The sequence below is a fragment of the Pelecanus crispus genome, chromosome 13, assembly GCF_030463565.1.
Source record: "Pelecanus crispus isolate bPelCri1 chromosome 13, bPelCri1.pri, whole genome shotgun sequence".
Lineage (NCBI taxonomy): Eukaryota > Metazoa > Chordata > Aves > Pelecaniformes > Pelecanidae > Pelecanus > Pelecanus crispus.
The window spans coordinates 9,823,093-9,837,837 of NC_134655.1; the positions used below are offsets into that span (position 1 = coordinate 9,823,093).

The window sequence follows — 14,745 nt, forward strand, 5'->3', positions numbered from 1 at the left end:
GGGGATTTGGGAGGCTGGAGCAGGCCACACATGGAGTGAGCAGGTTATCAAAACACAGGGCCCAGCTCTGCACTGGGCTCGCCGGGGGCTGCTGAGACCAGCACCCACGTCATGGCCAGGGAAGGAGGAGAAATCGGCCCCTCCCAAACCTGCTCGCCTTCACGCCTCTGAAGAATTAAGGCCGTGTCTCCGGTGCGTCCCTGCGTGCTGAAAGGGGATTTTTTACCTCGCACCGAGCAAACCGGTGCCAGCGCAGAGGCAGCGCCGCGCTTCGCCCCCCTCAGCCGAGCCCCACGGCATGGCGGCCAGGCCGCAGCGCTGCTGCCCGCGGACGCGCCAGCTCCGCGGCGCTGGCTCGGGGGCTCGCGTGCCCGGTGGCACCGCGGGCCTCCCCACGGCTCGTCCTCGCGGGCACCTCGGAACATCACCCAGCCTCAGCCATCGTTAGGGATACCTTGGCATACGGCCTTCAGGAGGGGAAGGGCTACGAAAATTCATTGCAAGCTTATGTTTTGCTGGAGTATTTACATAAGGCGCGTGCTCAAAGTTAAAAAGCCCTCCGCTCTTTTTTCTACAATCCAAAACATCGTGGTCGTACGGGATGCTATTAATGCTGAATTTCTACAGATACTGACGGCCTGAGACAACAGCCGCTTGAAGTGCTTCGCTGCTGGTGAAAATATCTAAGGTGAAGGGTGGCAGTTGTGTGCTACGTGACATCAGAGAGCGAAATAACAAGTAATTTTTTTTGAAGAGAACTACCTAAATCGTGGATGTTTTTAAGAGGGCTATCTAGGCCCTAGAACTGGATCTCGCTCTTTTTTCTCAGATGATATTTCAACAGTCTTGTTTACTGTTCAGTGGCTCCATGGTGCTAATCTGCAATGGTATGTTACCAGACAACAGAAAATGCCCAGAAGTACTTAGTAAATGTGGTTCTTAAAAAGGACCTTCATGTCCTTCAGATGAACGACTGTAGCAACTTCACTGAGGTGACTTTTATGACGAAGCATACTGGGATCCTGCTCCACTGCTGTTAACTCATTCAATTTATCCAGCAACACAGTAAGGCAAAGGAATCCACCACAGTTCATACTTGTAGCAGATTTACCTTTTGGGTGTTGCATATGAAAATATATACTCAATTGAAAAAATTTCAGATTTAAGTTAACTGCTAATTTCCAGCCACAATATCCCACAAAGATGCACTTTGCCACCACTCATCCCAAACAGAGTTTTGCTGCTGCTTTATAAATGGCCTTCAGGAACTCAGTCCTGAAGGCACTTGGCACTGAAGTCCCAACCTCATGAGGCATGAGATCACATAGAATGCACGTGGACGTGAGATTACAACCAGGAGCTAGCAACACAGCACACTTGGGTCTACCCTCACCCCTCCTCTTTCTTCAGCAGGAAATTTTGTTTCAGCACAATTTGAGGATTTTGTCGACAAAGCCCCACCAGGCCTTCTACAGGTGCATGTCCGCGAGCACCAAAACACATCAGAACTATCTGGACTGAACTGAATGCCCTCGGGAACTGCTGGAGTACCCTGAAGGCTGTCCTGGGCAGGCACGGCAAATCCCAGTGCACCGTAAATGAAGAAAATGTGCACATGTTTCTGCATGGGAAACATGACAGGTTTGTGACAAACCCACTGAATGCTGCTCACAAACTCTGCGGGACTGGGTGCTCACGAATGCTGAACAATCTGTAGTCAAAAACCTTGAATGTTTAATTCTGCATCCCTGCTTCATTCTGTTTACTTATGCTATCCAAAACTCAGTGAAATCAACTGCAGTTTGAGGGATACTAAGACTAAATGTGCTTTTCTCTGAGTACAAGGTCTGGAGTTGTAAATGATTAATACTAATAATGGGAAAAATCTGTCATGTATAAACAATATAAACAAACAGTAACGACCACTTAAATTTGTTAATCTGAGAATTTCTTTTCTCTGATTCTCTTTCATAAACAAAATTTTTTTATCATCGGGCAGTATCCATTATGTTCATCCTTGGTGTAGTTACAAGGCAAAAAAGTGGATTATTGATGAAATAGATCATAATGGCTCTTTCCAAGCCATTATCATTTATCATTTAAATGTGTATTCAATGAGCTTTAATCTGCAAATTTGTCACGATTGGGAGCCATTATGATTTAACAGATTCCTTGTGTTTGCTTTATTCTTTTTTTAATACGATGCATGGTGCATGTTCTGTAGACTACATGTGAAGTAATTTTACCTATCAGAATGGACTTTTAAAAAACTTACTACTGATGAACAACAGCTGTTTATTAAAGCCTTCAGTCTTTAAAAACACAACAATGCTGAAACACTGTATCGTTATACTAATAAACGAGTCCCGCAAAATCTTCATAACCAGGTATATTGCTCTTTCTTCTGAAAAGTCTCAACCTCCCATTACTTCTACGAACAGCACCACGACCAGTCATATCTGAGATTTCAACTATATAAATTTCCTCCGATCCCCATAATAGGTACTTTTTCTACTGGTTGAGACAAAGCAAACAAAATCAATGAATGCTCTCTCACTGGTATTAATCACTCTGAGCTGTGTACCATATATTACCAAGGATCCAACTAATATCCATCCTTGCGTAGTTTTTTTATTTCACAAGAGTCAATTAATAATAATAAGAATAGTACGTAACACTTTGGCTAAAGCAAAATAGCATAGAAAGTTCTGTATTTTGGAGAAGGAAGGTGATATTGGATTTTTAGCTCAGTGTTTGCATAGCTGCACAATTTATAAAATGGCAAGAAATGTCAGCAATTGGCAATACATGAGCTTTTAATGGTTTCTGGCTATGGCAGATTAATTCCATATCCAGTTTGTATATAATTCACTTAACACCTTTTCTTACTCAAGTTTTGCAATTTCCTGAATAAAATCCCTCTGAGAGTGAGCTGCACACTGTCTGAGCAAACTGCCCCTGTAGTCACCAGGAACGCTGCTGTTTGCTTTGAAAGAAGACATGATGGATGAATGCAGAAAAGCTTATCAACCCCGAATTCAGATCATCCTCTGGTTGTGATCTCCCTTTCCTTCTTGACGTTATCACGAACTCTGCATGGTGGGAAGGCTCCTCAGCCAGGCATGAGGGAAGATGCCAACGCGAGATCAGAACTACTCATACCGTGGCATGGTTTCCCTCATGCCTTTTCTATTTTGCAGCATGCTGCTCTGCACTGGTTTGGGGTGGGGGCACGGAGGCAAGTGATGCGCAGGTGATTGACAGCTGTGCCAAGATGGGCTGGAAACTGTGGCCTCCCAAATGGCTGCAAGACTATTACACCCTCCTGGGTAAGCCGCCTACAGCCCTGCTGCGGTGCGGCTGCCCTGGAGCAGTCGAACGCTCACCAAGCCACCGCAGGGCTCAGGAGCGAGAGGCTCTGCGTGCCCTGGGAGGTGGGCTCCAACCGCCCCTCAGGCCATGCCTGCAGGCTGCTAAAAGGAATGACAGCGCTGAAGGCTTTTCTCATTATACATCGAAATATTGTAATTCCACAAAAAGCGGATCGCTGTAGTAGGACTGCGTGCCAGAGGACCGCGCTCTGCCCATGTGAGGTGCATGTAGGCACTTTCATGCCACCCTTAAGCACTGTCTGCCCCATGTTCACATATTCATGGATTTTCTGGGGACGGCTGACTTTTGCCTTAAACACAAATATTTCCAAACATTAAAAGATATGCATCTAAAAAATAAAAAAGGAATCATCTATTGGGCTTAACATAAAATACTCTCACATAAAAGGAAGTATTTTTTAACAGCACATATCTATTTTATGGCACTGGTCTCTTAACTTAGCGCTTATGAGTTAGGGAAACAGCCCCTTGGTGGATTACTTTTCATAGTTTGCTCAGTAATGTGTTTACAAAGCCATTGTTACAACTAGATGCTTATATATTTTGATATACAGCATGCACTACAACAGTACATCTTCAGAGATTTCATGCTTATTTTAAAAACCTATTTAAATGTTTCTTTACCTTCCCTCCCAGCAAAACACAAGTTTATTGCCAGATACTCTAGGGCTCCATAGTCCAGTCTGACAGTAATTAAGGCAGAATTACTGGTGCTTTGCAGGAAATGGTAACAGTGGCACGTGTACAACAGGATGGGCCAAATTCATCTCTGACAGCAGCTCCTCGGAAATAACTAACTTACTCTAGGAATCAATTTGACACTTGAAATTTCAAATAATGGCCTCTATTTTTAACCGTCTGACATTACTGAAGCACGTAACTCAAAGCCTCAGAAATGTTACGTGGATTTTGTTTTCCTTTGTTAGAAAACTGCTCACCTACTCACCCACTTTCTGCCGTGTATCAAGTCAACAGTCTACTCCAGAAATCAGTGTTGTGTTAAGACGATACAACGCATTATTTCAACGCAACCTGCACTTGCTTAATGCTTATCTGCCCTTGATAACGGACAGTATTAGTGAAAAACATTCTCTCTAAACCATGCAGTGAGTGACACAAAACACATTACTCAAAATTTTGTGTTTGTGAACATCTGTAATATTTCCTCTGATCCTATAATTATATGACACGCCAATACATAACAAATCCAATACGTTGGCACTACAGTCTAAAGAAAACTAAAGGAAGTATTTTTCTGTGCACGCCTTCTACTTGAACTCAGACTCCAAACATGGTCTTAGGATTTTGCAGTAAGTTTGGACACTAAGCTTTGACAAGACTCTCTCTTACAAAAATTTAATGCCATCTACCTACAGTTGTTAAACTTTCATCTACCTATATATAGTACCTACAATCCAATCTGATTCTGCAGCAGTTATCTAGCTGTACAGAGCACCTAATCCAATTCAATGGTATCTATTTGTCCATTAAGAAACCTCCTTTATCAGATATGTAAAAACCTATGCATTTTTTTTTGGGGGGGGGGCGGGGAGGGGGAGAAGACAGCAATGCCTACAGGGACTTTAGAAAGAGGGGCTAGTGGCGGCTAGGAGGCAGCATGCCCCTGTGTGATGGGGGGGTCGTTCTCCTCTTTTCTCGCCTTGGGAAGGGGAGCAGGGCCCTCAGAGCATCCTCAGGACCCCTGGGTGTTTGGGGAAAGCCACAGCTTAATATGAGACAGTGTTGCAACCTGATCTTCAAGGTTATTTGATTTTGGGATGAGGGGGATTCCTGGATAAAGTGGAAAAGAGCAGGATATCCTTTATGTGACCCTCAGCACCTTCTCCCTTCACGTTACAACTGCGTTCTCCATGGGGTAAAACCAACTTAACCTCCTTTAGCAGTGAAGGACTCGCACTATTATCTCCCTCTGATTGCTGCATTGATTAGATTGGAAAATGAGTAACTTTTATCACACTTGATCTGAAATAGCACTATCTAGCTTATGTTTATCCCTTTACATCTACAGAACAGATAATTGCATGGATCCTGGGAGTCAGATAGGACACTGGTGTCTGTTTTGATCCCTGGTGTCAGGTTAAAGGAGAAAAAATTAGAAAGTTAACCTGTGATTTAACACTGGCCACTGTCTGGCTCCTGCTACCAGTCTGGTCTGGGCGGTTTAGACCTTTGTGAGTGCATGTCTGGCTCCCTTCTCACCATGCAGGTTCGCTTGCTGCCACCTATAATACCAGAATCTCCTCTGGATTCTGCAGCATGTGCCTTACTTTGAATTGCAACAGATTTTTGCCTAAAAAAAAAAAAAGATCAAGACACAGTTTTCTGGTTTTGGTTTGGTTTTTTTTTTTTTTTTTCACTTCTCTCTTCCTTTTTTTTTTTTTTAAGTACAGGGAAAGGCAGATTATTTCAATTAAGAGCCTGTCATTGACAATTGTAAGCAACCTTTCTTCAGTTCAGTGCAGCAGTTGCAGTTTTAAGTTTCTCCCTGCTTCTGTCAGGATCTAATTTTCAAGGCCCCGTTGCCATGGCAGCAAGCTGGAATTTTAATCCAGTACTAAAGGTCAAGACAGGTCACCAGTTTCAGTTCCTCTTCAATCTCCCCATAAAGAGCCACAAAAAGAAGCTGAGATAAAGGTCTGACCTAACAAAAAATTCCAGTCTAGCACACAGCCAGACTTGAAGCTTATGATTTGTATAGGCTTTCAAATTTGTCTGGAACTATTGAAATTCATGCTAAATCAAATATGAGCAGCACTGATTCGCATTCTTCTCTCTCTCCAGAAACGCACATATATGTCCTTAAAACACAGTTACATGCATGTAATTTATCAGGCATACCCAAAAAGCAAATACTTCAGTAGAGTCTAACAGGTAAATAGCTGTGAAAGCAATCCCCTCATTACTGGAGATATTTACTGCTTTTGCAAACTCAGATGAGCCTGACAGCTCCGTTTAAGTCTTTCTTGTCAATATGAGGTAGATGAGTCAGCATCTTTTTTTCGAAACCTGTAATGATCTTTTTGTGAAGCACTTTGACTAAACAAGACTTTCCAGTAAGGGACAATTTCCTGAAAGCTAAACTACCTTCAGATTTTGTTTACTATTTTTATCTTGAAGGATAAAAAGCTCCTGTGGAAATTAGGAAATAACTTTTTATTTGCCAATTTTCTAGGCCCCCTCCTGTGTTTTCCATAACATGGATTTTAATTAAACAATTGGTTTGCACTTACTGGAGTAAGGGTACAGACATCTCCCTCCTCCTCCAGGGCTACATCATTTTTTCGGGAAGCTGTGGTTACAGCATTAGGAAAGTCTCCAAATGCATTTTTCTGAGATGCATGGACACAAGTGAGGGAAGCAGTTCTTCCTCCAGGAATTCAGAACAGTAATTAGCCCAGCAGTGGGGAATATTTTCCTTTTTCACCATTTTGGAGGATCTATTTGTAAGGTAAAGCTGTTCTGAATCTGTGGCTCCAAGGGCTACCCAAGACGGAGGATAATGCAGTGAGAGTGGCCTAGCCCCATGGGGTGTTGTGAGAACTTCACTTCATAAAAAATAAGCCTTCTGGCCAGAAAATTGATAGGCTTTGGAGCCCTGCTGAGCCCTCAGCCCAAAGGATAATGGTAGCAATATAAGTTCCTCTGGCTGGAGAGTGTAAAGCTGAGAAAAATGTGGTGGATTATTGGGGTTGTCAGAGGGATTCAGAGGAAAGATGCAAAGGATTAAGTTGTGATATTAGGAAAAGTGGCTGTTAGTCTTACCTAGGATATTTAGGACACAAATTGGGAGTTTCAAGCCCACTCTGGTATTACGAATGCCAAGCTTCCTGGCAAAATCCATTCTTCTTTCAAGCTTATTGCCCATTTCCGATTATGACTATTTTGCAGCATGGTGCGGATGAATCTGGGTGACAATTCTCTCAGTTTGTCTCAAGCTACTGAAGTCTACAAAGCCAGTAAGATACGGCAGTAAGAATGAAAGGGACTAGAGCAAAGAGCATCAGGAAGAAAGAGCCAGAGAGAGCAATGGCTTGACTCTGAACCTGAAATTTACTGACAGGTCAGAGTTAAGACAAAAGGGAGCAGGGTGAGGTCCAAATTATGGTGTCCAGAAAGCCAAGCAAGAAGTTAGTTTATATGCATTTTATCAGCAAGAGTGCAGCTCACAAAACAAATGAGTGGGAGAGTTACTGAGTGTGGTGGCTTCCTCTGCTCTATCCTGGTTTACATTTTCAGATTTACTGAGTACATTTGTTTTTCAAAATGAATGTTTGAGGTTGCACTGAAGTTCGGAAGTGATTCCATCCCACAGAAATGTAAATTGGAAGGTCGGTTTGAGACTGGCCTTAAGCCACGAAGGCACAACATATGCTGCTGCCTGTGGAAAAGCTCTCTAAATACAGGGAAACCTGTGGCAGATTTGCAGTCTAACCAGTTTCCAAAATGGGAACTGATACATAGCGGACAGAGAAATACATCCCGAATCCAGACATATTAATGTGTGTCATTTACCCGTCTCTATTAATACCGACACTTCAGTGGTTGCAGTTCAGTGGTTGCATACATTTGCCAGTGATGCAGTAGTGCATCCTACTTGAGAACAAAATATTTCAACTGCGACTCATTAGTTAGGGCAAATAAATGTTGAATTTTTGATGGGGGGTTATACAGTATCAGAGGAAATTCAAATGGTCCAGTGCTCACTTGAGTTGCAATCAGCAACGCTGGCAAGAATGCAGTTGGTTAGCTCGTTTCAGGCATTCTTAAAGGCAGTAATTATGTAAGTCTCTGACAGTCAAGAAAAATTATTCAACATTGATCAGCAAAATACAAGAGAATTAATTTAGTTCTGTTCCCACAATCTTTTAAACTGATTTATAAACATGTCAGGAGAAAGAGATCATGGAAAAGAATGTATTGGGAAATAACTTTATTCTGACAGGGAGGTTAAACTGTATGTGAGCCAGCTGAATAATGAAAACAAATTAAAAGTCTAATTTAGAAATTATTTTGAATAATGGGCTTATCTTCAAGGATACAGGGCTTTTAATTACAACACTGGATTTCAACGTATTTCACAGCAGCTGAAATATTTTGCAAGTTTGCTTCTATAGGCAACCGTCCATAGGAAATGCTTGTATGTTTTAGTCCCAATTACTTAGTACTTTGCTCAAAAGGAAAAGCCTGTGGCAGTGAGGAACGAAACGATACAATCTTGACTGACTACCATTGCTCCAAACCCAAGAACTTACGAGGCAAAAGGATGCAAAGCAGACTTCGAATTAACAAAACAAAACAGCAAATATGAAAGATTAATGACATCTTATCAAAACAGACCTTTCTATTTTCACTTGCTATTTGTCCCTTTAATATGGTGCACTAGAGCCCTCGAAAGATTAATGGAGTTCCAATTACGTGCCACTGTTGTTTCACTTATCATAATTTGTACATGGCAGTGTAAGTCCCTTGTATTCACGACTTTCCCAGTTTACCCAGAGGGAATACCTTTGGAACTTTCTACTTCTAGCAAACAGGTAGCACTTAGTCTAATGATTAAAGCTTGCCACACTGGCTAAGCGAAAACGAGCACGTGCTATAAAAGAAAGCAGGCTATCAACAGCGTGGGATCAATTGACGCTCTTATGCTTTAAGGTGATCGATTAAAAACTGTAATTAGAAATACTGAAATTTCAGCTTCTTCGGTATATTACACCTGGGCTGGATTGTGACTGGAACTCAGGTATAGAGTTGGATACATAAATAGAAACATTCTTCCTATTCCAGCTGGAGATGAATTTTACATTTTTGGTTCATGTGATTCAACTGGAAATGATGCATCAACATTGAATGAATCCCAGTTTTTTAAAACTGATTCCTTTCAAGGTTAAGAATTCATCAGTGCTTCTTGATTTGAACGTTCTGAATAACAACATTACTTGTTGTTGCATTATCCAATATACAATCCTTGGTGTAAAATCCTCTTGATGTCTGATTACTCTTCATAAGGACCTCATGCTGGTTCATTTCAAACCGTGAATTACCTTTAATTCATAGCTTGAACATGCTGCCAAATTTTGTTTTCCATGCTCCCAGGTGGCTGTCCCTGACACAGTGGAGAACTTCCAAAAAGCCATTAGATACTTATGAAAAGTAGTTAGATGTCAAGAAGCACATTTCCATTTTCAAACAGGCTTCCATCAAGTATTATGATAATCTTTGGGATTAGAAAAGTACTGGTATTTACTGAAAGTTTTTTAGAACTGTGAAGGGAAATCCTGGCCCAACTGAAACCAGTGGTGAGCCCGCTTTGAAAAATCCTTGCTGAAATATCACATAAAGAGTTTCAGCTGCTTGTTTTGTTTTCGAGCTCACTGTATTTAGCTGTTCTCTAGCCCCCACACAGGTTGTGTATCATTAAGGATGATGGATAACAAAAACTCTATAAAGATAAAATAAGTTGTTTTTGACTGATCCATAAAAAATTGCTGCTCTAAGTTTTTAAATGGTTTCCGGTAGTTCACTGAGCCCATGAGAAGGGCCTTTTAATACTGTATTAATACAGTAAGTATAGGAAGTAATTTTATGACAGGGGAAGAATACCATTATGATTACATTCTTCTTTTTAGCTAGGCTTTTATGGAAACTACCCAAGACTACTCTGCAGTATGATTTCGAAACACAGGATGTACTTGATTAAAAAGGTTCTGGGTAGTTTCCAACTGGACAGAGGCCAAATGCTAACAACCAAACCAGAACAAAAGGACTGGATGTTTGAGGATGACATACTTGCAATGGCAATTATATAACAGAAACCTAAGTTGCGAGCTGAGTTCGTACCCTCAAATTCATGGAACCTGACAGAAAATCCTTCCCAGTGCAATTGGTTGCACCTTATCTTTTCCTGCTTACTATGCTTCATAATAAACTAATCAGAGTAGACCGGCTGAAAACTGACTGCACAATACCCAATGGAGATTTACAGTGAACTTGAAATTAAAAAAAAGGGAAGCCAAGTGCCGTAGTTTTACACAGCCTGATTTCAGCTATAAAAATTCACCACGGTATACACACACGCGTGCACATCAGTGGTCAAAATTTCATTTTCAAGATTTTTGAGTAGAAATTAGGATCTGAGGTTAGTTACATGTACACATACTCATGTACAACATAGGTACAGAATTTAGACACAATCCTAACTACCTGCTACTTTACCTGCTGCAAAGCATTGGGGATTGGGCTTCTCCAGCGTGTGGATGTAATAAAGTACACTGAAACAGTATTCAAAGGATGAAATATGTATTTCAGAAAGCTTTACTTAAGACAGTAAGTCATGCATCTTGCATCCCCCTACAAAAGCAAGACGCTGGTCAATTCATCTATCTTGCAGTATGTTGCCTCCGTTCTTCCCCCTAGAAGCACGCACCTGAAAGGTTATCTTCCGAAGATCATACCTCCCTTTGGTCTGATCTCCCATGACGCCAATGTTTCTACACCTGAATTCTGTAATGACATACAGGCAGCTTGGCTGCTGGAGCTGAATACAGCATCACGAAGGTAAAGTATCTTTGTTCTGCACGCATCGCTCAACTAGTCATGGTATAACTCAGCGATATGGTGAATGCAAGGACATTACTACCAATTCCTATGGATTTCTAAAAAAGCCAATGGAATCTGTAAGCCTGTCACTAGGACCAATGTAAATGGAAAATATAACTTAAGTTTCACTTGAATTGCAGGTAAACTTAAAAAAGTTGGGGAATATCTAGAAACATGCCCAGGTTATAAGGTCTCTAACAAAGCATACAGATGAACAAACCCAAATTCAGGCACGTTCGATCAAACTGAAATACAGATCCCATTGACAAAATACATAAGGAATTGGTGGGGGATACAGTTTTGAAGTCAGTAAGATCATGCTGTGTGGTTGACAGCGTAGCAGCGGATGTTACTGGGGATCAGCTGGACTGCAATTTCACTCATATGCTCCAATATCCCTGAACCTGACCAGTGCTGGAAAGAGTAAATCCTTCTTAATACAACTGCAATCTGATAAATACTATATTATTAAAACACACAATGACTGCGGGAGCTGTCAGTCTATCGGGGTTTATTTGGATCGCACTATCCAGCTCTGCTTGATACCATTACGTCTTTCTGCCCCACTCTCTGCTTTAATTTCATTATGTCCTCAAGTACTGTAATTCCCAGTGAAAGTGGTGGTAACTGCACACGCAGATCTAAAGAAACAAATTGGCCTCGTAATACCAAGTCTCACAGTGGACTGCCTTCTAACCTCCCAAAGCCCTATGGAAATTCTTAGAAGCTGCCTTAACAATTTTTCTGCAGTAAAAGAGAAAAAGTGATAGTAATGGGTTAGCTGATCTTCATTTGGAAGCTAAAAATAAAAGTAGCTTTATTGCAGCTCTGATCTCTCATGTGTAAAATCTATCACCTACCATAAGAAGGCAGTTCATTGCAGCAGAAATCTGATTGATAGTACTGGAACTTTAGATCAAGCACCAGAACAGAGAGCAACTGGTTCATAAAATGTACTCAGTGTCTTCAGGTTTTATATCAGGCTTCCTATAGAGAGCTTTGGTCCCATTAAATGCACTATATACCACTGAGCTCTGAAGCACTGTTCTTTTGAAATTCAGCTTATAACTATAAACCATGATTGACAAGTCTATTACTGTTGGTTACAAACTATTGAAATATTGTATTTTATGGTATACTCACTAAAATATTTTTCACAGTGGAATCCAAATACACTTGCTTTAGGAGAAAAATCATTTTAAGACGTAATAATATTTTTTTACTTTTTTTTTCTTTTTTACTACGGAATGTGCTCGATGTTAGGTTTGGATTACTTAGATGTTCTGAAACATGAATGCACCCATTCCGCTACCAAGAACAGTGGGTATAGCTGGCTAGATTCTTTAAAAAAACCTCAAGCCATTACTGGAAATCAAATAGCAAAGGACAAAAACTAATTTGTTACTAAGTTTCATAAATAAAAGCTATTAGTGCAAATTAATCTATTTATCGTTAGCATTCCTACCCATTTCTCATTCAATCTGAAGAAAAAAACATTTCATTTTAAAATTGAATTAGTCGTTTAACCGTAATTTTGTAAAGCTTTACTCAACAAACTTTATTTGAATGAGTACCTCCATGACTTGAATTTATAAGTAAAGAACTGGATCTTCAGAGCCTGGTGAATTCATCAATGGATTTGGCACCCAAACCTAGTCCAGTCCCACACCTCTTACATGGTCACAGACAAATCACTGAACTCCAACAAGTCCTCTCCTGTACACAGACTTGCACTAAGAATCAATATATTTAAATCCATTTAAAAAACCTATATAGGTATCTCTGCATTGATTTTTCTTCCCCTATAGGGATTTACTTAAAATTGTGTCCTTAGTAGATTTAGGGGAACCGCCAGAATAATTTTGAAGTCATTTTAAATGAACATATTGTATTTACACAAACGTCAGTTAAGCTAGCGCAGTTCTGCATTCAGTAGTTTAAAACACTTGAACGGTAAAAAAAAAAAGCAGCTCTGAACTGAAATCAGACCCACACATTTTCAGAAGTATAAAAACAACAACCTACTTTTCAAAGTTATTATTTAATTCCCGTTTGTAAATTACTTTGAGATCCTGGGGTAAAAGTAAAAAACCAGTTCAGTCTCAACTCACTGCTATGTTATTGCAGCCTTACACCAGAGAAGCACCAAAGAACATGGTTTAACACAATGGAGAATTAGCTCTTCCACAATTTTCAACTGTCATATTTATAGATCATCTGTGATTTTTAGCTGTTTCAAAGTGTACAAAACTCAAGACCAGCTTTTCAACACCAGCTAGTAGAATCATTCCGTATGATGTGTTTTACTCTCTGTCACTGTATGAATGTTAAAATTCCTGCATCATCTGTTCATTGGGTTGCATTTTCTATTGTAAGAGGCTTAGTATCTGATGAGAGAAGCATAAAAGTGATTTAATTTTGGCAAGCTGTACAACTAAAATCAGCATTATTTCTGCTTAATAAACTCATCTTTCACACATACCTCTGTTAGCTAATGCTTAAAAAGAAGAAAGAGTAATAAGCACTGAAAACATAAAACTGGTTTATGGCTAATTTTTAAGGACTACTGAGAACACCTGAACATCAGGACAAGATTATGAGTAGAGCTAGATTTTAGTTACCTTTGGAGAAATAAGCTCATTCTTTATGATAAATTTAAAATGAGATTTAAAGCTGGAAATAATAATACTTACGACTTTTGTGGCACTGACTTAGTTGCAACTTTCCCTGCTGGATCACTCCACTCTGCAAACAAAGGAAACACATTTTCAAATGTCAAAAGATTACTGTAGAATTAAAATGCACCCAAAGCTGTCAGCCCATCTAATTATACTTGGTTTCACAACATGCCACAATGCATAACATGCAATCAAAAATGGAACTGATCTGCTTTAGCACCACAGTGATTAATTTTTTAGCCTTTGTTTTAATGAAGTTAAGCAGGAAAAAAAAATACCCAACCCTGACTGTTAGGACTAGGATGATGAAGACCTACTTTGTACATTGTATCCTGAGGTCAGATGTTGGGAGTCCTACGAAGAAGAACACACAAAATGTCAGCATTAGTTAAATAAGATGAGGAAGGTAGGTATATCTTAGCTTGCTAGATTAAGGGCACTGGCATTACACAAACAGGGAAGGAGATGGTGCAGGGAAGCGATCATGTGATTGTTAAGGCAGTACCAGGGACATTAGTTTAAGAAAACATTAACTGTGAAGACAGAGCACCACTGAGGCACCCGTTCACAGTTCAGACAAGAGCCTGTCCTCAGCTGCTGTAAATCTACCTACCCGCTTTATGGAAGCACTGCACAGGCTTACACCTGCAGTGGTCCCAGCCTGCGCCAGGCTTGGCGTGGGTGTGCGTATGAGCCGTCTGTAATGTACGATTCAGACTGCAGCATGAATGAAACTATGCATTAAATTCGGCACTAATGCCTGCCTTTTTTTTTTTATCTCACTGCTTGGAAATACAGTAACCTTTTATTGATAGTCACTGTTTTTATTTGGCCTGTGACACACAGGATTTGATAAAGACACAGGAAGCACATCTTCACCTGATGGAAAGTGGTTCAAACCCAATGAAATCAATGGAAGTACAACAACTTTAAACCAACACAGAATCTGGCTTGTAACACCGAGTGTGCTAATGCCGGGATTCTTGTTGTCTCACAATAACTAAGCTGCTTCCTTAATGTCACAGTGTTTTCTTGCTTAGTTTTTCTCTAGGCTTTAT

The 14,745-nt window shown here is 40.4% G+C and overlaps 1 protein-coding gene across 1 annotated transcript in view; it reads right to left on the reverse strand.

The window, feature by feature from the left end:
* AFF2 (ALF transcription elongation factor 2) overlaps positions 1 to 14,745 on the reverse strand; it is a 254,917-nt gene that overhangs the window by 113,725 nt on the left and 126,447 nt on the right. The window contains exons 6-7 of the mRNA XM_075720780.1: positions 14,005 to 14,041; positions 13,703 to 13,754 (exon numbers count right to left, since the gene is read on the reverse strand). Coding sequence (XP_075576895.1) covers positions 13,703 to 13,754; positions 14,005 to 14,041 — 89 coding nt within the window. The remainder of the gene's footprint in view (positions 1 to 13,702; positions 13,755 to 14,004; positions 14,042 to 14,745) is intronic.